This window comes from Colletotrichum aenigma (genome assembly GCF_013390185.1).
Source record: "Colletotrichum aenigma strain Cg56 chromosome Unknown KSG_Cg56_contig07, whole genome shotgun sequence".
Lineage (NCBI taxonomy): Eukaryota > Fungi > Ascomycota > Sordariomycetes > Glomerellales > Glomerellaceae > Colletotrichum > Colletotrichum aenigma.
The window spans coordinates 2,715,632-2,738,899 of record NW_023500913.1 but is presented as its reverse complement, the minus strand read 5'-3'; the positions used below and the strand labels follow the sequence as shown (position 1 = coordinate 2,738,899).

Here is a 23,268-nt window from a genome sequence, read left to right as displayed (position 1 = left end):
AGCCAGTCTCAAGAATAAGTACAACACTTGAAATTAGGTACTAGCCACATAATCAGAACTCTGCTAGTAACGCATGGTGACATGAATGTCCTCAAAACTATGCGTTCTTCAATACGGGAAGTACGAGACAGGAGTCGCTGTCCCCGCCAACGTGAATAGTATGACGAGCTGGCCGGACCACAGTGCCAGTTGCGAAGGCCTCCTCAGAGCCCAAATTCATGCTGTATTTTGGGAAGCAGGCACCCGCTACCACAAGCCGAATTCTCGACCCGGCTGGAACCCTGTACGCGGTATCGGAGAGGTCCAGGTCGATCAATTTCCCTTCACTGCTGGCTTCGATACGCCGATACCTTTCCGTGATGTTGTGGGAACGGCCTTGGCCATCCACAATGCTGAGTCGAACGAACAAGTCGCAGAATGAATTGTCGCTCGAGTGCACAAGATCCACAGACGGCCGTCCGAACATATCGAGGGACTCGGCCAGCGGCTCAGAAGTGAAAGTAACGACGTCGTCTCTGGCGCACAGTTCCGTATCGTCCACGCTACCTCCTCCAAACAGGAGGGCCCCGCCGACGGTCGGTGTCGGGTTAGAGGGGTCGAAGGTGAAGCTGGAGGTATCACCATTCGACGATTGCAGGCTATCAAGCCTGCCCTCAGGAGCCAGGAATAGCTCCTTGTGGCTCGTGGCTGGGGGCCACTTCGGAAACTCAAGCCACTCGGGGGCCTCTCCGCCTCTGTAGATCCGCACTGCCGGGACACTTTGGTTAGTTTTCTTCCGAGCAAGGTGAGCCTCCAGCCATCGATGTGCGTCTCTCGTTGTTTCTGAACCCTGGGCTTCCATGTGACCACCGGGACCAATTCTCAAAGACACTGGACATCCTCGTTGACTCAGAGCTTGGTACTGCTCCATCGTCTGCTCGAAAAAGATATCATACCACCCAGTGGCTAGATAGATGGGTACGTTGGCCTTCTCCAAACCCCTACCATACCTCTGACCGGCCCAGACCTGGTGATCCATGTCTGGTTGCTTGATCTGCTCAAAGAGCCAAGGTGCCTTTTCGCCAAAGTGACGCTTCAGCGCTGGCTCCAAAGGAATGTTCTTCAACAGCGGGTAAAGACGGTTGGGGTTTCTGAAAGCCTGCATTGTACCCCAGATCCCGCGAGTCTCCTGATTCGCAACGCTGTCGCTCCATTGCACATGCTGTTGCAGGCTGAACGCGCCCGTGCCCCACATACGTTCGGCGAAGTCGTGCGGCGCGACCGTCATGATCGCAGCGACCATATCTGGCGGCGGGTCCGTCAGGAGCGCCCATTGAGTGAAGCCGAGATACGATCCGCCAAGCGTGGCGAATGTTCCGGTATACCACGGCTGCTCCCTCATCCATGCTACAACATCCTGCCCATCTTGAGCTTCAGAGGATCCGCCGTCAAATGCCCCGGTGGAGCCGTAAGTCCCGCGGGAGCTCACGAAGAGAACTTGATATCCGCGGGAGGCCCAGATGCGGGCCATGAGCATGCCAAAGAAGATACCGCGGCCGTAGGGACCCCTTACCAAGACAGTGCCGGCGGCGTCCTGACCATCGGGGCGGTAGAGGTCTGCAGCGAGAACTATGCCATTTGAGATGGGGATCTTGACACTTTCGAAGGTGTAGCTGCACGTTTCGGACGGAAGGCCGAGTGACCACCCGACGGCACGGTCGAAAACAGTGGCCCACAACGGACGCGGAGCCGGAGCTTGGGCGGCCATCGCTGCTTGACGCGTTGTTGAATGGTGTTTGATGGCGGAGACAATCACTCAACGAAGACAAAATCACGTCTTTGAATGACCGGCGGATGAATTGAGGGTTGAACACGAGCAGCTCGCGGGATCTCGGAAGACGGCAAGTTCCCGCGTCCCCGCTTCCGGTCGCGTACGCCACCACCACCTAGTCCGGAACAATCTCAGGCCGGCTCCATCTCCCTACGCGGACGCATGTCTCACTCTATCCAATAATATTTCTCTTTCAGCACAGTCCATGTATTCAAACCAAGTCCCTGGCACCTTGGGGTGAAACGTACAGTCACTGAGCTTCGCAAGGTCCCCGGGCGAGAACTCACTGGAGACTGTGTTCATGCGGTGCACCTCGCTTTCGGTTCTCACAAACTCTGACCCGAACTCAATTCAAAGTCACACATAAAGTTGCAATGGCCTATGCGGTGCGTTCTCGCCGCTAAAATACTCCGATCATACTTCCGGAGAATACCACCGTCCGCCGTGACAATGTCCGGGGCTATGGGGCCGTTGTCATCCGTCTTGCCGGCAGGAGCTCCGGCATACTCCCGCTTACGTAAAATGACAGACGTCACAGGCTGGTACTGCATGCGGGGTTGAGAGGTTCGTGTGTTGACCACCACACTCCTTGCAATAGACATCAATTCTCCCAGTGCATCGATTCAGTCAGTACCTTGTGCGACTTCACTAAAACGCCGTGAGGATGTCTAAGCCGGGCCAATTCCGCGCAGAGTAAGTGCTGCAGCCCAAACTCATGTTTCGCTCATGTGTCCATTCTAACATCATGCAGTCTTCCTGAGCTTGCGCGCCTTCTCCTCAAAGATGGACCACAAAGAACAAGACCGACTGCCCGCCGTGTTCGGGTCATACTGAACCAAACGTTCATCGTCGATACGACGAAGGCTATGCATGTCTGGGAGCACATCGCCTACCCGCAGTACTACGTGCCTACAACGGCCCTGAAGAATTGCAAACTCAAAGACAAAGAGGCAATCAACTCCGCCGACGACGCTTCATCGCCTGCTGCTGCTGTGGTAGAACTCACCATTCCTGCTCACGATGGCGTTGGCGAATTCACTACAGATCGCGCGTTGCGGTTCTCAGACGACGAGAAGTTGAGCGAAGCATTGAAGGGTATGATCCGACTTGAATTTGGAAGCATGGGTAAGAGACCTCACGTTGCGTACATGCCTTAGTTTGTAGCTGACGTGTGTCTAGACCAATGGCTCGAGGAAGAGGTCCCCATCTACGTCCACCCAAAAGACCCTTTCAAGCGCATTGATATCCTTCCGTCTAAGAGATCAGTTGAAGTGCAAGTTGCCGGCAAGACGGTGGCCAAGTCAGATTACGCGGTTCACTTGTTAGAGACGTACTTGCCGACGAGGTACTACTTGCCGCTTGCTTCAGTCGACCAGCTCGTTCTCCGGAAAAGTGACCTTATAACCAGTTGTCCCTACAAAGGGGATGCCGAGTACTACCATATAGTCATTGATGGTGAGGAGCACAAGAATCTTGTATGGTATTACAGGACAACTACACATGAGAGCGCTGGAATAGCCGGGCTTTTGTCCTTTTACAGCGAGAAGGTGGATATCATTCTTGATGGGGAGTTGCTTGAGAGACCCAAGACGTTCTTCTCATAGACACAAAATGCTTTTTGTGTTGATTTAGTCACCAGCGGAATATAGTCACGCGATTGCTCAAAGTATACTCAAAACTCAGGACGTGGACATGTTTTCGACTCACACGTTGGCGCATTCACCAGGCTTCGTTAACTGCCTCCAAAGTATCTTACACGGGCCTGTAGGCAAATTGCTCCTCTCATTATCAAGCAGCACTTTCCAGTTCTGCGATTCATAGCAATCAGTTTTTTCTCAATACCATGAGCTCAATTGCTCCTTTACAGCATCAAATTCTGTTTGTCGAGTCCAGATTGCTTCAGCGTGATCATCCGCCGTGTTTACTTGTTGGTAATCAACCTACCAAATGAGCCACAATTCCCCAGGGCATGGACTGGGCCCATGAGTTACACTTTCTCATTTCCGGCGGCAGTCCAGACCATCGTGGTAGAGAGGCGTATCATAAGATGTCCAAGAGGCTATAAGCCGTCGATTCAGCAACGCGTCGACGTTCATTGCCGACAGATGCTTGGCAGCACACGTAGTCTGCCGCAATGTTCACCTTAAGCCTAGCGCTGGTGGGCCGCCTCTGGGAACGTTGCGGAGCGGAACAAGTGACCGACAGGCCGGCTGCCGGGAGCTTCTTTCGGCATTGGCGCAGACTTGAAGCCGCGCTCGCAGCTAGCGTAAGTATTGCCCGGGTATTCACCCACAAGCGCTGCCGTTCTCCCCGTAATAACAGCCATTCGGCATCATATGCGGGAGTTTGATGGATACTTCCGAGATATTGTTTGTAATCCCCACACAAATCGTACGGCCTCAAAAGTATCCTTGCATGTGGCCATACTGGGCGGCCGCCGCGTTGACATCGTAACCTGGCGGCATAAAATCCTCCATAAAAGCAGGCGCAGCCATGCTGTATATGCTGGGAGGATATACCTGCATGGTCTGGGAACAGTCGATGACTTCCTGCTGGGGGTGGTGCTCCGGGGGCGAAGCGTGGTGCTGGTCGATGGGCATGCGTTCGTCGCGCTGGTCCCGCTCCTTCAGCTGTACCAACGAAGCTTGCTGCGGCATCGAAGGCGACGTGGCCGCTTGCACCGCCGGCGTCAGGGACTGGGAGATGGAGTGGAACGCCGGTATGTCGGCAATCAGCTCGGGAAATCGAGTGAAGAAGTCCATGCCCATCGTCCACGAGTTGATGTCGGAGATCCGCTCTTCGAATGCCGGCGATATTTGGTACTGGCCCGTGACCAAACTCTTTTTATAGGCGTCGCGAAATTCGTAGGGCCAGAGGAGGTGGAAATTAGGACCAAACAGATCCCAGAAAGAGTTGTTGCAGTAGTGGTGCTGTCCGAAGACGAAACGTTCTCGAACACCGGGCCTGAAAGCTTGTCAGCTTGCTTGGTTGCAACATACTACACCCCAGCCGCCGGCTCACCAAACAAAGAAGTCAATCGCATAGGAATGTGGCATGGTCTGTGATGGTCTGCGTCATGTTAACACTGGCTCTCAAACTGCCGGCTTCAATGCCGGGCCGTTGATGCACCAACCTCTTCAGGTACCAAGTCGGCAGCTTGGCGTAACGACTCGGCGTGGGGTCAGAGTGATACTGGAGTAACAGGTGCATGGTGCGGAGGATCGCCAACCGCTCAGTCTTGGGACACGTCTGGAAACACAGCTCGTCGACCCGGCGAAGCTTCTTCCACAGCTTCGACAGCGGGCGGGACCGCGCCACGGCATCCCACCCCTCCAACAGGACCCGCACCGGAATATCCTCGTCATTGGCGTCCTCGGCGACGTGCGCCTCCTTCGATATCCTGCACCGCTTCGCCAACACCTGGTTGACGGCTCTCCACACATTCACCTTGGGCGGAGCGGGGCCTGCGGGGGTGCGGACGGTGATGCAGTCGCAGGGCATCTCCGGCGGGGGCACGATCAGGTTGGGGTCGTCGTGGTCCTCGTGGCACTCGTCGTCGTGGTCGTCGAGCTCCTCCCCGAGATCCTGGCTTTCCGACGTGGAGCTTGGCGCGTGAACACTGGGCGCGTGCACGCTGGGCGCCGAGATCCCACTCGGCACCGTGCCGACGGCCATGACCCCTCCGTGGTTTCTGTTGCTGTTGCTGTAGTCGTGGTTATGTTGGTGTTGGTTGAACGCGTGAACATCGCCATGAGCTGCTGACGGCGTCTCCGGGATCATGCCCATTGGCGCACTATACGCGGTGGGCGCGGGCAGTCCAGGCATCATCGCCGAGGAGGAAGACGCATCCCGGGAGTCGGACAGGGATGTTGACGTCGAGAACGAGGAGTGCTGGTGCTGGTGCTGGCCGCCAGCCGCGGAAGGGCGGTGCGGCGACGACGATGACGACGACGACACATCGCGAATCGTCTCCTGGATGGCCTTGAGGGTCTCGGAGAGGCGGTCCCGTTCTGCTGTGACGCTGGCCAGCTGCTCCATGCAGGCCGACAGCCTCGTCGAGTCGTCCTTGCGGAGCTCCTTCACCAGCGCCTCGAGCTCGGCGATGCGGTTACGGGTGCGCTCGCGGGCCTGCCTCTGGGCCCTGCGGTCGAGCTCGCGTTTCCGGAGCTTGCGGGCGATCTCCTTCTCGGAGGGGACCTTGGCCGGGGCGGCTGATCCCCCTCCTGTTCCTTCTGCTCCTCCACCAGGTGTTGCTGCTGAAGTGGGGGCATCGCTTGGCCCGTTGGACGCCATGGTTGGGAGAGAAGAGCGCGCAGACGCGCGGTGCTGATAAAGAGCAAATTTGGATGTTGGTTGGGGAGTTATTCTGACAGAGAGGGGAGACGGGGAGCAGAGTCAGATTGGATGGGGGCGGAGGATGTGCGGTGTGTGTGTTTGGCTCTGTCTGAGGCGCTTAGGGTCCGGCTTAATTCGTATGTTCGGATGCGGATGATGGAGCGATATGTCAGCTTATGACACAAAAAGAGAGAGAATAGATTGTATGAAAACCGGGCACCCGATAGTGTGGAAGAGAGTTGACGGCAGATGTGCAGAAGTGGATCGAGCGGGCATCAATAACAGTCAGGGGAAAAGGGGATCGGGAGTTGAAAAAGACAGACGGAGGAAGCTTCTTTCACTTCTGACGGGCGGGCAAATTAGCATCACGGAACAGCTGAAGAGAGGGACCCCTGGCTTAGGTTGGTGTCTTGCCTGCCTGGCTTGAGCTTGACAAGGGGATGGGTGGATGGAGGGCGGAAGAGCATTACCCAGGTGGTGGGAGGGGCGGAACAGAGGTTGAAGAGAGACAGAGAGATCAAAGAATGTGGGGTAAAATGCTGGCACCCTTGCCTTGGACACTTTGACACTGCTGCTCAGTGTGTCTGTCTAGGTGCTATGCAGTAGAGGACTAGCTAAAACGGGATTCCTACGTGACATTGGGCGCAATCCTGGGAGGCGGTGGCTTCTGCGTGGCTCTGATAGAGTTTCGACGCCGTCGAGCCGGCGCGGATTTGGCCCCGGTACGCTGGCGAATCAGCGCTGCAGATGGCGAGTCCGGCACGCTCTTGAGGTGCATCTGTCTTGGAAATGTCTTAGTCGCCGCACATCGTTTGTTTCCATCCCAATTTCTATGGGGGTAATTAGCCCTCCATGCATTCCGCGGAGGCCGGATCCGAACGTTGACAATGCCTGACTGGAAGCTTACTGCCAGTACTAAAAGCGTCGTCTCCCCTGCATGTCACTCAGCTGGCGTGGCCACACCAGCCCTAGCGATCGTTCCTGAGTAGCGCTTCAGCTCTATGAGATGCGCTCTTGTCATCATCTCACACACACAATCAACACACACAATCAACACACACAATCAACACACACAATCAACACACACAATCAACACACACAATCAACACACTCAGACATCTGCAACTCCACCGTTGGTCCCAATGCAGGGCGGTTTGCTCTTTACTATACGGCAAACATTTGCACCTTGCTTCGGTTCAAATTGTGACATGTCACTGAACATCTCGCCCACTTATTAAACACGGCGCAGGGCCATTCATCAGAGACATTCCAGCACTAATAGCAACTTTCCCAGTCAACCCCGTCAATCCTCCAACAACCGCCGATCTGCACGCAGCTTATGCGGTTTGTTTACCGGCCTCCCTGCGATTGAAAATCACTTCCAACTCCGGCAGCGACAACGTGAACCCGTCCTTCTTGCCCTCAATAAAGGCCTCTGCCGTCTGGCCCGGCGCGAATGCCACGTCATACCGGTGAATGATCTGGCTCGCGCAGTATCGAACCTCCATCAGCCCGAGCTGCTTACCGACACACGAATATTTGCCTGGAACCTGCATATCAGCTCTCATGGTTTCTTCAAATTCCGACTGCAGCTATCACAAAAAATGAAGTGAGATTAGAGTGCTTACCAGTGCCAAAGGGGACGAAGGCTGCAGGATCCTTGGCCAGTTCTGGTTGTGTAATCCATCGCTCTGGGATGAATTCGCTGGCGTGCGGAAAGATGCGTTCATCTGTCACATTTAGGTTCCGTCAGCACTACGGAACTTCCGAAATACGTACCCGGACGTTAAACGACCGCTCTAGGGGAAAAAAAAAAAAAAGAGGTTTCACTCACCTCGAAACATTGTATATGTCGGCACTTGAATGATGGTATTGCCCGGGATAAACGTCCCGTCAATATCGAGGCCCTCGGGTGGCGTCATCCTTTGCACGCCGGACGGCACGGGCGGGTGCAGCCTCAGCGCCTCGTCGATGCATGCCTGCAGGTACGGCAACTTCGAGAGCGCGGAGTGCTCGGGCTCGGGGTGTTCAGCAAAGTACTCGTCAATCTCATCCCTTAGGCGTTTGTAGACGTCCGGCTTCTGGGCTAACTCGAAAAAGAGGCAAGTAAGGGATGCGGCTGTTGTATCGCTGTGACGGGGGAAAAGGGAAAAAGAAATGTTAGCGGGGTCCGTTGCGGGGGCTGCTATCCCCCATTCGAAAGGGGAACTTTACCTTCCAGCAACGATGATCAGATATGCGTCTCCATATAGATTTAAAGTGTCTTGCCAAGTGGGTTTCTTAATGGCCTGGTAGTCTTCCAGGACCCAAGAGAAAACATCCGGGCGGTCGGGAGGATTCTGTGAGACATCGTTAGCTTTTGAGTTGCTGAGCCCCTGTCCAGCTGAGACGACAACTGCATTCATACCGCGATTCTCTCGTCCACCTGAGAAGTGACAAACTTCCAGAACCTCTTGTTGTTTGCATTCAAGATCGGAGTGTTCTTGAAGATAGGGAACAACCACAGCATATGGCTGAACGACCCAATAGCCTGCATGTCCGTATGCAGGGAAGTCATGAAGTAGTGCTTAATGCCCTCCTTCAACATCCCAAAAGTCTTCCCAAAGGCCAAGTCGCCCATTACGTCGAAGCTGTAAAAGTTGAACCAGTCGGCAATGTTGAACGGCTTGCTCTTGTGGGCCTCGATCTGATCAAGAAGCTGATTGGTGTAGTTGGCAACCCGGAACTCGTAGTCTCGTAGGGCTAGCTTCCATGTCAATGGACGGGACTGGGTAGGATCGGCAAGGGATAGATACCTTTCGAGCTGAACCCACGATCCCAGGCCTTGCGCCGAACAGAATGCTCTTGCTTATCGCGAACAAGCTGCAGGGAGTACATGGGATGCAGAACTCCGTACCACGGACCCTTGGTGCATGGTGATCTGTTGGAATGAATTGGCATGATGGCCTTGGGGTTGTTGATAGACAACTCAGTCGGGCCTTCAACCGAGTTATGTTAGTTGAATAACTCATCGTACGATTTCAGCCCTTTCCGGCTTCTTTGCTTACCAATTCGTACGATATCGCCGTACGTGTTGTGAAGATCTTGCACCTCCGAGTACAAGTGCAACTTCTTGAGCGCGCGTCTCGTGATGTACAGGTTCGACATGCGGGCCATCCACGGCCCGTTGAAGGAATTGAGCCGGTGAAAGCCCGCGCGGTACACGAACAAACTGGAGTAAATACCTGCGATAAGGGCGGCCGTGAGGGAGCATGCTGCTCTGAATGCGGCCGCATTCGTAGGGAAAGTCTCAGAGGCCAGCTGGACAAGGGCCGCGGTGAGCAGTCCGATGCCCAGAGAGAAATTCCGGATCAGTGTCGTGGTCGAGATATCCCATTCTCCGATTCGGAAGACGAAAACATGAAGTTGAATTCCCACGACAAAGGAAAGGCAGTGGGCCTGGAAGAGTTGAAGGTCCGTCATCGCCATAGTGTCTGTGAAGCGGCGCGATTCAGGTCTGAACATTTTTTGGGTCACGAAAGAGAGCCCAGAAGAGACGTCTGAGCCTTTTTGGACAACTTCATGTCTTCCCCGCCCCGCCGAGCCTCGTAGATATGTTGTTTGCGCATATGTTTGCTGTTGGACCTCCCCTATTAGGCGGGTCGCATAATCGCAGCCTGCGTCAGAAACCGTATCGTGATCGCCCAGCAGACCAACCAACGCAGCGTCAGATAGGAACAATAGAGACGTGTCAGAACAATAGCTCCTTCAATCGAGCAGATCGCATGCTGTTACTTCGAGTCAAAAAATCTGCCACTCTAATGGGACAGCCGCAGCCGCGTAGTACAAACAGGTCGCGGAGCAGTACTCACCTTTCCCCTGTAGGCGCGTTATTGTTCTCAGCCACCAACTGGGATCGCATTTGAAAACCGTTGAAACTCGGGTGATCCCATTGGATATCGAAGGAAAGACACCCGTAGGCATACGTCACGAAATTTTCGACTCAGAACTTCCAACGGTTCTGACTCGACCACATCTGGGGTAAGTCGTGGGGTCTCCCCTCACACTCGCGGGGTGCAGAGCTCACTGCGGAGTGTGGAGAATGAACAGAGTCAGAACGCCTCCATTGTCTGCCTCGAGGCCACACTTTTCCACAATCCCCCATGTTTTCCACGATCTAAGAATCCGGGGAAGATCTCGCACCCCGAGCAGCTTACCCCGTACTTTGCCCCGGTGTCCCTACCCCGCATGGGGCTAATCAACGGTTGTTGGAGATCCCGGGGGCGGCCGCGTGACATTCGTGTGGGATGCCGAGACCTCGAGCCGGGTGCCAACAAACACAGCAGCCAACGGGTGAGTCGGGCTCGGAAGACTAGCTTTCTCGCCGGCGGAGCCACAGTACCACGCGAGCTCGAGACATCCTTGTGCCGAGTAGCCGCATCTTCAAAAAGGGCCGATGATACCGTCGCCGTTGTTGAGCATTAGCGGGTTTGTCCCCATGCTTTGATCCGAAATCTTGGGACGAAAAGACAAGAATAGACGGCAACCAAGGATGCAATACAATGGATTGTCATAATCGTCGATCATTGTTCTCGGTCATAATATGTTCTGATTCATCAAGCAGATACCAGTTCCAACGACAACTATGTACATGCAGTTACTTCAGGTCTATGACTACGCGACCTTGTATTTCCCCAGACTCCATCTCAGTAAATATCTAGACGTCGTAATTGTCAGTATATCTCCCATGATTGGATACTCGGTGTTGCCGAGGTCGGATTCGGGTGCCGTACCTTTGTCAAGCTCCTCATGCGCCGAAGTTTAAAGTGAGTTTTGACCTTGCCCCGTGCAGCGATTTCGAGACATTCCTTGGCTTCGAGACGGTTACCCGTTTTGACGCCTGCGATAGCCGCTTGTCAGCACGTTCCCCAACACACAGGTGCATATGCAGGACACTTGAGCACACTTACCAAAGATGGTCAGCTCATCGCAGAGCATGGGCTCGACCTCTCCGATGGCCGGACTGCTGTGTTCGGGAACGCCCAAGCAGACAAGTTTGCCGCGGAAGCCCAACCATCTCGGCGACTGGATGTACGCTTTCTTGTTTGACGAGCACATCAACACGATCCTCGCGCCGCCGCCGGTGATCCTCTTGATCTCGTTCGCCAGGTCTTCTTCGGTGGGGAAGGATGTGAAGTCGACAAACTCCTGGGCTCCGAGGTCGCGGCAAAACTTTTCCTTGATGCCGAGGTCCATTGCCAAGACCCGGCAGCCGAGAACGTTTGCGTATTGGATTGCAAGATGGCCGAGGCCGCCGCCGGCACCGGCAATCACGATCCAGTCTCCGTGGCGGGCGTCGGCGCGCTTCAATGCGGTGTAGACGCTGACGCCCGCACACATCAATGGGGCCGCTTCGGCTGAGTCCAATCCATCTGGTACAGGTGTTACGTATCGTGCCGATGATAGACAGTATTGTTGAAGTGTTCCCGGTGTGAAGTAGCCCGATAGTTTAACCTCTGCGCATGATGACTCGCCACCTTGAAGGCATCGGTCTGAGATAATGACATGATTAGCATGGTGTAGGTGTGCTACTGGCTGACGAATGACTTACCGCAGTTGAGACACGCATCTGCGGCATACTTGATGCCTACTCGTTGCCCAATGGCAGGTGTTGTTACACCAACACCAACAGCAACGACCTCGCCGACTCCTACGAGATGCAAGTTAATACCACGTCAATATAGAGCTGACTCTCGTATGCTTCCTTTGCGGAGTCAGAATACGAGCCGAGATGACGACTGACCTTCATGACCTCCCACCTGACCTGTGGTACTTGTTAGATCCCTGATATGCCGGGCGCAATCTCGACTCGGATGCGACTTACCTTTGGGTGTAGGGAACGGCACTGATGAGAAAGCGTTCATGCAAAAGCCATAGTCTGTATGGCATACTCCTGAATATTGCCTACGATAGCAACACGATCAGCAATCAATCATCACAGATTGAAATCCGTAGAGCCATACAGTCGAACGAGGACTTCGCCGGGCCCAGGTGTCGGTATCGGGAGTTCGACAACCTCCGTCTTGGTCGTTCCGGGTTCAGTGTACACAACAGCACGGTTGAAACTGCTTTCGCCGCCCATGGTAGTCGCCATCAAAAAGCTATATCGATATATCGGCACGTGTTCAAGTTCTCAGCAAAGATCGCGAGGGATGCATGTCGTTATATTTCTCTTTTCGAGAGGAAGGGGAAAAGATCGGGCTCAGCATCCAACTTATCGGACTGCTGTCTGGAACCTCCACACAAGCTCACACATGTACACGAAGTCTACTTTTGGCCGAAAAAACAACGCTCCTCAATTCCCGTCCCCCTCACCCTTTCGCCCCATCGGCGACTTGTGCCTAGTTTCCAATCACGGATGGCGCAGCCAATGCGACGGCGCCAGACGAAGTGCCGATGCACTGGCACGAGGCGATTTCTGGGCTGCCGGCGCCGAGACGGCGGGTCGAACATGACTCGAACTGAGTCTGTATGCATGACCAACCTTGCAGGATATCATCTAAAACGAGCCGGCTGATGCTGCACGGCTCAGAGGGCGGTCGAGTCAGACGGGAAGGAGAATCGGGAAACATGTTCGATGATGGGATTTGAGTGTGGGTGAGAGAAACTGACGAGTGAGAGTGAGCGGGAATGAAGAGTGAGTGTGAGAGTGCGCGAGGGCGTCTGTGAGGAGTGCGGCACGTTGCCGAGCTGTCTCCAACTTTTCCCCCACGGCATCCCGCAGCCCGCAGCAAGTGTCTGTGTTGTGTCAAGTTTATCTTCATACAGTTCATACAGCAGCAGCAGCGCACACTCTAAGTACCTTTTTGCCATGGAGCGCGGTGTTTCGGTAGTTGTTTTTTGTCTTGTCCTTCTGCTGCTACCTAGACAGTTAGGTGACTAAGAATTCGTCATGTACTGCTAGTGCCGCTTGTCATCAGCCCGCATGTATCTCTGCTCCCCTCTTCTCTGGACAATGTAAGTACCTGTTTTTCTTCAGCAAAATGGCATTATGGGGCCCAACACGTTTCAACGGCCTCTCCCCGTCTCACCTTGGCAGTGTTGGTGCGGATGGCCGACATGCGAAAGCAACCAAGCAGCATCCAAACAGCCATGTAACCCGGGTCCTCTCATCGGTGAGCTACCCCAAATGGACAATTCAGTTGCTGCAGGCCCCGCTTGCCGCGGGCCAGACTCCATTTCCACGCAATAGTCTATGTCAATCGCTGGCAGACATCGTGACATTGACGGTGGAGTGTCGGGCGAGGGGGCCCCTTGGTCGAAGACATGGCATCCCGGTCTTGTGCCCTAGCTTCTCTCCACGTCCCCCTCCACTGGTTCGTTGTCCCTCACAATCACCAGCACAAACCACCCATCCCACCACCAGAGGCGAGGCGGAGGGGCGAGAAAGGAGTCGGAGAGCTCAACGCAACGCAGGGTCGCTCTCGCATACACTACCCGTCCCATCCCTCTTCTTGTTTCTCGCTCCTCTCTCCTCTCGTGTACTTTTCTTCCTCCTCGCGCGCCCGATCACAGACCCTGATTCACGCCGTTTAAACTCTTCTCCCACATTACGTACCTGCACGTAACTTGCCGCCATCCTTACCTACCATCCAACGGTTTTACACTAGATAATCGCCCATCATGGCTGCTAACGGCACCTCGAAGCTGGACTTCACCAAGTTCTACAATGTCATCAACGGCAAGCTGGAGACGGCACCCAAGACCAGACATGGCTTGAACCCCTCCACACTCGAGCCCCTCGCAGAGGTGCCCCTCTCGACCGCTGAGGATGTCGACAGAGCTGTGCAGGCCGCGAGGGCCGCCCAGGAGGCTTGGGCCGAGACGCCCTACGAGGAGCGCAAGAAGGCTGTCGCCAAGCTCGGTGACCTGATGGAGGAGAACCTCAACGAGTTCGCCGTCATGCTGAGCAAGGAGCAGGGCAAGCCTGTAAGTACGATGCTGGGAGAACTAGCACATGGACCCTGCGCGAGCTCGCGAGCGAGTAATGCTGACGTACCGTGCGCTGCGCAGATTGGCTTCGCCCAATTCGAGATCTCTGAGGCCATCAAGCACTTCAGAGGTGTTCCTACGCTTCCTTTCCCCGAGGAGGTCGTTAGCGATGACCCCGACCGTCGCGTCATCACCAGATACGTGCCTCTCGGTGTTGCCGTCGGCATTGTTCCATGGAACTGTGAGTCTTCCCTAGGACCTCCAAGATAGCTTTCGCAGACAGAACTAACATCATTTCGCAGTCCCCATCCTCCTCGGTACGCTCCCAACGATCGCACACATGACCCCCAGCACCTCACTGACGCAATTTCACAGCTGTCGGCAAGATCTGCCCCGCCCTGATCACCGGAAACGCCTTCATCCTCAAGCCCTCGTAAGTCCCCATCCCTCCCCGCGCGCCGGCCCGTCATCCCATGTTTCAAGAGCGCTGACACGAGTCAAGTCCCTTCACCCCCTACTGCGACCTCAAGATCGTCGAGCTCGCCCAGCAGGTCTTCCCGCCCGGCGTCTTCCAGGCGCTCAGCGGCGACGACAACCTCGGCCCCTGGCTCACCTCCCACCCCGGCGTCGACAAGGTCAGCTTCACGGGCTCGACCGCCACGGGCAAGCGCGTCATGGAGAGCTGCGCAAAGACGCTCAAGCGCGTCACTCTGGAGCTGTGAGTGGAGCAATTCCCGCAACGGCAGCTAAATTGCAGCCCGCAACCTTGTTGCCGGGAAGGCAAAAAAAGTCCCGAATACTGACTCGTGAGCGCACAGCGGCGGCAACGACGCGGCTATCGTCCTCCCTGACGTCGACATCAAGGCGGTTGCGCCTAAGATCGTCACCCTGGCTCTGTACAACTCTGGACAGGTATGTTGGAAGACTTGGCGTCTGACAGGATCCGATCGGCTCCTGCAGAAGGTCCGTTTGGGTAGCCGCTAACATGATCACTGCCAGGTCTGCATCGCTATCAAGCGTATCTACATCCACGAGTCCATCTATGATGAGCTCCTCACCGAGATGGCCAACGTCGTGAACAGCTTCCCCGTCGGCGACGGCCAGAAGGAGGGCACCATGCTCGGCCCCGTCCAGAACCAGATGCAGTTTGAGCGCGTCAAGGATCTCCTCAAGGACATTGAGGAGCAGAAGCACAAGCTTGCCGCTGGCTCCACGGCCCCTGCCTCCAACGGCAAGGGCTACTTCATCACCCCTACCATGGTCGACAACCCTCCCGACAACTCTCGCATTGTCGTTGAGGAGCCCTTCGGTAAGTTTGCCATCTTGCGCTCATCTCGCAAATGAAAGTGTTGTCCAGCGACTAATGCAAGACCAACGCAGGCCCCGTCTTCCCCGTTCTCAAGTGGAGCGACGAGAAGGAGGTCATCCAGCGCGCCAACAACACCGACATGGGTCTTGGCGCCTCGGTCTGGTCCAAGGACCTCGAGAAGGCGCAGGCCATCGCCAAAAAGCTCAAGGCCGGCAACGTCTGGATCAACACGCACTTGGAGCTCCAGTACGACGCGCCCTTCGGCGGCCACAAGCAGAGCGGTATCGGATACGAGTACGGCGCCGGCGGCCTGAAGGCGTACTGCAACGCCCAGTCCATGTTCATCACCAAGGCATGATTATGATACCAGAGCCCCTGCAAAGTCTTACGAGCTCATATTGTAAAAAATTAAAAAAAGATCAAAACATCCAAGCTGTAGAGGAAAAGGTCGGTGTGGGTTATCTGTCGGTCAGCAGAGCGTGGCAATCTTGCTGGGCTTTTTGGCCCGGTACCTGTTTCGCACTAGTAGATCAGTACAAGAGTAGTGTAGATAAACCAAGAAACCCTTGATTCTTCAGACCCGACTGGCCCGTTCGCATTGAATGAATGGCTGCATTGAAGCTCTTCGGCGTTACTGCCTCAAAGGATTGCATTGCCCCGATATTTCGCATGATGGGGTACGGCCTTTTGGGGGCGAGGCCTGACAATCCGGAGAGCAGTATCGGGGAGTTTATGGAGCAATTATGGAGACCCTGCCGAATAAGCGCTGGTTGCTGCCTGGCTAGTGAGCCCATTCTGCAAGACCCTGGAGCAGGCAATTCGCGGTGTGTTGACTGTATCCGTAATCAGCAACAAGTGCGCGTCGATGGAGGGGGAGAAGGGTCCATCCGGAATACGCAAGCCTGCTGCCCGGGGTGCGGGAAATAGTTCCGCTTTCACATGGGTGCGGCGGGGTAGTGCGGTGACAGGTGAAAGCGGCCCCCTCTCACATGGGGATACGATGGGAATTGTTTCATACGGGGATGTTTGGGGCGAACTAGGACGGAGAATTGGTCGCATTGAAACGGGGTCCGTTGGGAATTTGATTCTCTCCGCAGGGGGCGGGAGAAAAGGAGTTGAATCCCCGCTGGGGTTGATGGCAATTCAAATACCATGAATCTCCAATCAGGTTCCCCATTCTTTATCGCCTGATGGGTGTTGAGTTGCTCAACATGAGTATCATCATCTCTCAAACGCATGTACACTACGTCCACACTTAAAAAGGGCCAGGAAGACAGTCATGACGCCGAACCCTTTCAGTCAGAAGCACCCAGAACCATGGACAAAGATAAACGTGTAAATCAAAGTCTTCGGTGGAGGATGGCGAGGAGAGGACCAATATGCATCATTGCTCAAGCTTCAGCCTCTGTATTTATTCTTCTTCATCTGTATCACTCAGTTGACGCAGAGTTTTGAAAAGAGACGCAGCTTCGTAGCACGCCAAGTGAAGGCGTTGATGTTCTCATAGCCCACAAAATCGCACTTGCCCAGCTGAGGACCGCACTAAGATAACGCTAGAAGACCTACACAGCTGGCAAAGTCGAGTTGATTCATATCAGTGTCAGCTGTTAGGCACCAGCGGCACGTCGCGCGAGCATACTTGCAGACAAGCAAAGCAGTGGGAAAGTCAAACATTGGTATGCTTCAAGAGACTTGACAGCCCAAGGTACATTCTACGCGTCTGCTTTATCGCCTAGGCTCTACCACGCCACCGCATACGAAAGCCGAAAAGGGTGCGACTACATTCTATGGCTACCAAACGCCGTCAAAAGCTATGAAGATTAAGAGAGGCCTTGTGATTTGGTCCATCTGATTTAAGCATGACAGTGGTAGGTTCTGAGGGAGGCTTGTTATATGCGTATTGTAGCTTACTTATATGCTGACCTAAGATGAAGTGGTTGACTCAGAACTGATGAAAGATGATATCACATATTAATGACTAGATTTACTGTGAGCATCGAGCTATTCTCGAACACCACGCGTAGCTAGTGGGAACATCTAGGTATCAGTAGTTTCACGTGTTTAAAGTCATATGAAGAGCAGAACTTGAGTCGTACCGTCATGGCGAGTCAATGTTGCGTATGCGTACTTCCATTTGGGGGCGGATCTGAGTTTCTACACGGGTTTCTCATCATGTCATTCTCGGCTTGTGTTGTGATATCAGTCTGGCTGAGCTCGCGTCGGCGTTCCCTCACTCTGGCGGCCAATCCTTTTGGGTGAGTCAATTAGTGCCCAAGAGGATCAAGTCAGTCCTCTAATTTACGACTGCCATTCTCTCCCCGGCAGGGGCCATCTGTAGTTGTGCTTCCGGTACATTAATTGCGGCCACTCCTTTGTGATCGTGCATTTGGACCAGTCTAATTGGAGCAGTGTATCTCGGGTCGCACACAGCATTCAATCCTTTTGTTTCCGCTGGTATACTGTTTTAATACATCACATACGCTATCTCTATTGTTCTGATGCTCTCATATTGAAGGAATGCTTTGGCAAAGGGGTTTTTCCGGCTCGACAGATTTGGTCTTGCCGCGAATATCGTCACCTGAGCATGGTGGTTTATCGCAGTGTTTTTCTACTCTTTCCCTTATCATTTTCTAGTTGTGGTCAGCGAAATAAATTACGTCACATGCCTTCTTGTTGGATTCCTTCTGTATTCTGGTATTTACTGGGTGGTATACGGGAGGTCTAACCATTTGCTGCCACAAGCTGGTGATATGGTTTCAGGCTAGGTGTTACGGTAGATTAATTCATTGTGTGACTTATACCTGTAGAAAGGACCCTTCGTCACGTATCTGCCTTTCTTACTTTCAGTGTTTTGGTCGTTCTCGTACACGGAGTTTGCAAGCGTCGGGCTATTTAAGGTGGGGTCAACCTTGGCGAAGTTAGCTTCACGGAGACATCCAGACGGATACACCCAGATACCACTTGACAACAAGACCGCTTATAAATCATGTCAGTACTGATCTCAGCCCAAACGGACTTTACTCATTCCACTTCAGGAAAACTTTGAACCATCAAGTCCGAATCCACGGGGTTACAGCCCATATCACCATGTTTGCTGATAAAACTCGGTCGTTCGTAGAGTCTCTACACGGTTCATTTCTCCACTTTCAATACTCAAGATCCTAGCCATGGACTCCTGCAAGCAAGCTAAAGTTAGCATCCCTAGATACAATTAATCATCAACAACTAGAGACCTGCTGTGCATTGTCGGGTTTAGCGAGCACGGCATTTGACCTGTCACAGGGTTTTCTGTCGATCCAAAGCAGCCCCCGTGTACGAGATCATTGAGTTTTTAGTATAAATACCTAATCCAATATTCGCAACTGTCTTTCCGATGATCATTGATGTGATTATCGCCCTTCATCTTTGATCTTACATCGTACCGATTATCACCTGCAACTGCACCTGAAAGGAATCTCTTCTACATTTTTATCATAGTCATGTCTCTCCCGTCTTCTTACAATATCGCTGTTGCCGAGACTCCCGGCTCACCATTGGCTCTCAAGGATATCCCAATGCCGACGGTTGGGGACGAACAAGTTCTCGTCAAGGTCCTCGCTTGCGGCGTCTGCCACACTGATGCTGTGGTTGCGGCCGGCTATTTCGGCAACTCCTTCCCCCGGGTGCCTGGTCACGAGATCATCGGAGATGTCGTCAAAGTCGGCAGTGCTGTTGTGGGAGTGAAGCCTGGAGATCGCGTCGGTGGCTCTTGGCATGGAGGTCAGTGAAACGGTTGTTGCATATCCTCGCTTACTAATTCAAAATTTTCAGGTCACGACGGCACCTGTCGTGAGTGCTCTCGTGGTCTTGTGCAAATGTGCCAGAACGAAGAGGCCCATGGTGTCACCCTCGACGGCGGTTTTGGCGAATACGTCCTGATGCGCTCTCAGGCTGTCGTTAGAGTGCCTGCCGATATGGATCCCGCCGAAGCTGCTCCTTTGATGTGCGCCGGACTCACAAGCTTCAACGGTATTCGGAAGATGGGCATCGAGGCCGGCGGTCTCGTCGCTGTTCAAGGGCTCGGTGGTCTCGGACATCTCGCTATCCAGTACGCGAATCGCATGGGATACAAAGTCGTGGCCTTGAGTTCGGGGAGCTCGAAGAAGGAATTCGCACAGCAGCTCGGTGCACACCACTACGTCGATACCAGCGCCGAGGACCCAGTAAAGGCCCTGGCTGCCCTTGGTGGTGTCGATCTCATCGTCGCAACCGCTCCGCACGCCAAGGCCATCTCGCCTTTGATCAACGGTCTCCGATCACTGGGCAAGCTTCTCGTGCTTGCCCCAGTTGGAAACGTCGAATTCGACACCACGGTCCTATTGCGCAAGGGTGCCTCTGTACTCAGCTGGCCCAGCGGTAATATCACCGACGCCGAGGAAACCCTCGAATTCTCAAAGGTCCATGGTGTAAAGTGTCTGGTCGAAAGGTTTCCCCTGGAGAAGGTTAATGAAGCTATGAGCCACATGTTGACAGGATCTGTTAGGTTCCGTAGCGTCCTGGTCGTAGAATAAGGTTGAATCAAGTAGGAGACCGCTCCGGATTTGCTTGTAACTCATTAGTTGAAATGAAGATGATTGGGGTAGAGTCAACATTTGTTGCAGAGTGTCGCTTTGCCTGTGCTAAAATAATTCTCCCTCGGATAACCAGTGAGTGCTTGGCAAAACGTTGCCGTCATTATTTCGGTCGTCGTCGCTGCTGTTGTCAATGCTTCTGCCGTTTCTGTAGTCATCAGCTCTTTTGCTGCCATCACTTCTCCATTCTGCCGCTCTCTATTCTCTATCTTAATCCTAACCACCGTTTTCCTCTATCCGGGAGGATACAAATCTGTAATCTGTAAAGATCGGCGTGTGCAAATATTGAGTTTTACTCTTAATCGGGTGCATTTGGTCTTTTCCGTCGCTTTCGGTATTCAATTCCCTTAATCGGTGCCAAGAGGCGGGAAACCGCTACGAGTCAGAAGAAACTCAAGCCTCCAGGCATGGATATCAGTGGTGTTACAGCTTTACTTGGAGACTTGATTCAAAGTATCCGCCAAGAACTCCCCGTGTGGAGTTCTAATCAAGGGAGATCCGGAGGTATTTCTGAGAAGTCGCCGTTCATGGCCTGGAGTAAAGGCATATAAAAAGGCTGATCCTCTTCATCTGAACCAAGCAGTTCATCTCATACATCAGACCAACTTCATATCCCAACTTCATTCATCAAATACTTGGATCATCTATCCAACCCCGGAACAACACTTCCAGAATATTTACTGCACAACATCCTTTTTCAGAAGAAATGAAGACCACCGTTTTTACCATCATTCTCAGCGCCTTTACCAGCATCGCTGTTGCAGGTGTCGCCGGCGACAGCAGCAACGTCCTCATGTCTCGCCAGGGCAATTTTTGTGGCTCTGGCAATTGCGGTGCCTGCGACACAGTCCAGAAGATTAAGCAATGTTGCGTTGCAGATGACGGAAAGCCAACAGCAGGCCGGTGTTCTTTTTGCCCGTGCTGAGATGTTCGCAAATAGCTGTGTCCAAGATCACGTAAGACTTCCGTGTTGCTTTACAGAACTCCCAACAAAAGCTTACTTGATTCCCTGCAGATTTCTTTCAACTTAACAAGATAGAATTAGACACAGGTATTGAGAAATGTTGGCCTTCGCGAACATCCCCATCTAGACTACGAACAAATGCCCCTCTTTTAAAAGATGCGAAATGCATTATCTAATTGCTAGAGAAAGCAATTGCTGTAAAGAATCGCGTAGAGGCTCCTCCAAGTACACAGTGCATTGTTCCTTTCGATAGTAGCGCACTGTCTGTACAAAGATACTGTTGGTTTTACTGAGTCGTGTGGGTAACTTGGGGGTAACTTGGCGACGTTGCTGTTCGCGGTTGGTTCTTCTACTCCTGATGCAGGGAAGCGGGGGAGCAGGCGCAGATGAGCATGGGAGCGAAAACGGGAAGTTCTGTGAAATAATTTAATTGGCTACTTCTCTCAGCTGCCCTGAAACCTTTGCCGGCGGCTCTGGGGCCCTGTTGTTGCGTCTGCTCTCTGTCGCCCATAGATCTTATATCGCAGATGCTGCCGGCGACTGATCCCCTTATTGATTCTCAGGCACACCGACTTGTCCTATATATATTGTCTCGGCGTCTCCTCTTTCTTCCGTCCTCCTTCCCTCTCCTCAACCTTGGACACGCTGGTCGCCCATTCATCTCTAGTTCCCTCCATCCTTACGACATTGCTGCCGCCCTCAGATTACTCGACCGTAACGCCAAATGCGCATCCACTAGCAAGCAGGCCATTTTCATTCCGCACCACGTCCAGGGCGATCTTCCCGCCATGCCGAGGCTGTCGATTGAGGCCATACTAGCACTTACTGGACTTGTCATTACCGTCCCTGGTGCTTGGTTTTGTTACCTGCAATGCCGATCCCTCTGTCAAGGTCGGCGAACAGCGCAGCTTCCCAGTAAGAGTCGTTATCCTGCTCTGAGTAATCACTTAGGAGGGCATGCGATCGCTTACAAGTTTCCCTTCTTTCAACTTGGTTCGCAGACGGGCCTGCCAATTATTATGCCGACCAGTACCAAGGCAATAATCATGGTACGTGCGCAGGGGCGCTGGTGGTCAAGCAACAACTTCGGCAAGAATATGTCTCGGCTGTTGTCCTCCGGTGACAAAAGTTCTGTCCAAAGTTGCGACAAGCCTAAACAGTGGCATATTCGAAAGGAGCGCTTTTAGAATACTGGGATTCGGACGAAAAGTAGGCCAGCTGGGGATGATTGAGTGCGAGGCTTTGACTAAGTACGTAGTTGCTGTTTCATGTTTGGGAGTTTAAAATGAAACAGCGATAGCCCCGAGTCTGAATTGGATTTCAGCTTCAATCGCCCGCCTGCAGGTGCATCCCGATTGCTAGCCTCATGAATCTTCATGCGTTGCAATACTAACGCACTTTTGATAATATAGATTTTGGGTAAGGTGTATTCGACGCACCCTATTCTATCGCTTGAATCAATACCGAATTCATTCTCTGTACCAGAACAGAACAGGATTATATAGAACACAATATCGACCAAAGACATTCGAATGTGATCGGGTGTTAAGAGCTACAGCCACAGCATGGCCAAATTGACCCCTTCTTCTTATCTGCTTAGTGGCTTGCACCTCGCTCGTCGGGCGTGGGACTGTGGCGATTGCATTTGGCAGGTAAAAAGACACCGAGCCAATCGAAAATCAGTGTCGGGGATGGACAGAGGCAGAAAAACCACTCTACCGACTTTTGAATTGTGCCTGTGAATGGCCGCAAAAAGAAAAACGGATGTTGGGTGCACAAACAGACCTGGTGAGAGTCCTGGGAGGCTTTGCTCGCATCCCCGTAGATGATGCAGCATGTCCAACCTTCCAGCTTAATTTATTCTATGCTGTCTGGACCTACTCTTACCTCCCTTAATCATGTTTTCACCCTTTGACACTAATAACACTGCACTCCTGTCAACTTGATAAGTCCTCTTCACGCCTTAGTATGTCGAAGATGTCAACCGAAGCGATCCTGGCCCTCGTTGCCATCTTCATTGCCATACCTCCCGCCATCCTTGCATATCTTCAAGGGCGGGCTGCCGGACAACATCACAGAGCGATGAGACTTCCAGGTTGGCCTTTTCTCTCCTCAAAGTGTGGATGAAGTCACTCTGCTGGATAATCTATTCGCCTGTCTAGTTTCGTCCGCCGATGTTTCTCCCTACCCTCCCGACGAGTATCACGTCGACTTCCTCATGGTACGGGCCCAAGGACGTGGACGCTGGAGCAACACATTCGTCGAGGGA

The 23,268-nt window shown here is 53.3% G+C and overlaps 7 protein-coding genes across 7 annotated transcripts; 3 read left to right on the top strand and 4 right to left on the bottom strand.

Moving 5' to 3' along the window:
- Positions 1-97: 97 nt before the first annotated feature.
- Positions 98-1,747, bottom strand: cocE-0 (Cocaine esterase; the record flags this gene model as incomplete). Its single annotated transcript, XM_037326251.1, has 1 exon — positions 98-1,747. The coding sequence occupies one exon, from the start codon at positions 1,745-1,747 to the stop codon at positions 98-100; it is 1,650 nt and encodes a 549-aa protein (XP_037175419.1).
- A 727-nt stretch (positions 1,748-2,474) lies between these two features.
- CGCA056_v011003 (uncharacterized protein) lies at positions 2,475-3,414 on the top strand (the record flags this gene model as incomplete). The annotated part of the gene is made up of 3 exons (XM_037326250.1): positions 2,475-2,503; positions 2,562-2,935; positions 2,990-3,414. 3 exons carry the CDS (start codon positions 2,475-2,477, stop codon positions 3,412-3,414), a joined length of 828 nt encoding a protein of 275 aa, XP_037175423.1.
- A 795-nt stretch (positions 3,415-4,209) lies between these two features.
- Positions 4,210-6,103, bottom strand: CGCA056_v011002 (uncharacterized protein; the record flags this gene model as incomplete). Its single annotated transcript, XM_037326249.1, has 3 exons — positions 4,210-4,774; positions 4,832-4,879; positions 4,944-6,103. The coding sequence occupies 3 exons, from the start codon at positions 6,101-6,103 to the stop codon at positions 4,210-4,212; spliced, it is 1,773 nt and encodes a 590-aa protein (XP_037175424.1).
- Positions 6,104-7,482: 1,379 nt separating this feature from the next.
- FCK2-1 (Cytochrome P450 monooxygenase FCK2) lies at positions 7,483-9,613 on the bottom strand (the record flags this gene model as incomplete). Its single annotated transcript, XM_037326248.1, has 7 exons — positions 7,483-7,688; positions 7,774-7,875; positions 7,980-8,275; positions 8,360-8,484; positions 8,553-8,887; positions 8,941-9,123; positions 9,193-9,613. The coding sequence occupies 7 exons, from the start codon at positions 9,611-9,613 to the stop codon at positions 7,483-7,485; spliced, it is 1,668 nt and encodes a 555-aa protein (XP_037175422.1).
- Positions 9,614-10,781: 1,168 nt separating this feature from the next.
- alcB-0 (Alcohol dehydrogenase 2) lies at positions 10,782-12,266 on the bottom strand (the record flags this gene model as incomplete). The annotated part of the gene is made up of 7 exons (XM_037326247.1): positions 10,782-10,841; positions 10,918-11,024; positions 11,095-11,676; positions 11,736-11,834; positions 11,928-11,948; positions 12,009-12,088; positions 12,148-12,266. 7 exons carry the CDS (start codon positions 12,264-12,266, stop codon positions 10,782-10,784), a joined length of 1,068 nt encoding a protein of 355 aa, XP_037175990.1.
- Positions 12,267-13,807: 1,541 nt separating this feature from the next.
- FUS7-0 (putative aldehyde dehydrogenase FUS7) lies at positions 13,808-15,783 on the top strand (the record flags this gene model as incomplete). The annotated part of the gene is made up of 8 exons (XM_037326246.1): positions 13,808-14,113; positions 14,198-14,357; positions 14,419-14,433; positions 14,492-14,549; positions 14,619-14,834; positions 14,935-15,028; positions 15,116-15,425; positions 15,497-15,783. The coding sequence occupies 8 exons, from the start codon at positions 13,808-13,810 to the stop codon at positions 15,781-15,783; spliced, it is 1,446 nt and encodes a 481-aa protein (XP_037174963.1).
- Positions 15,784-18,904: 3,121 nt separating this feature from the next.
- Positions 18,905-19,975, top strand: patD-0 (Alcohol dehydrogenase patD; the record flags this gene model as incomplete). Its single annotated transcript, XM_037326245.1, has 2 exons — positions 18,905-19,184; positions 19,236-19,975. The coding sequence occupies 2 exons, from the start codon at positions 18,905-18,907 to the stop codon at positions 19,973-19,975; spliced, it is 1,020 nt and encodes a 339-aa protein (XP_037174957.1).
- Between the last annotated feature and the right edge of the window lie 3,293 nt (positions 19,976-23,268).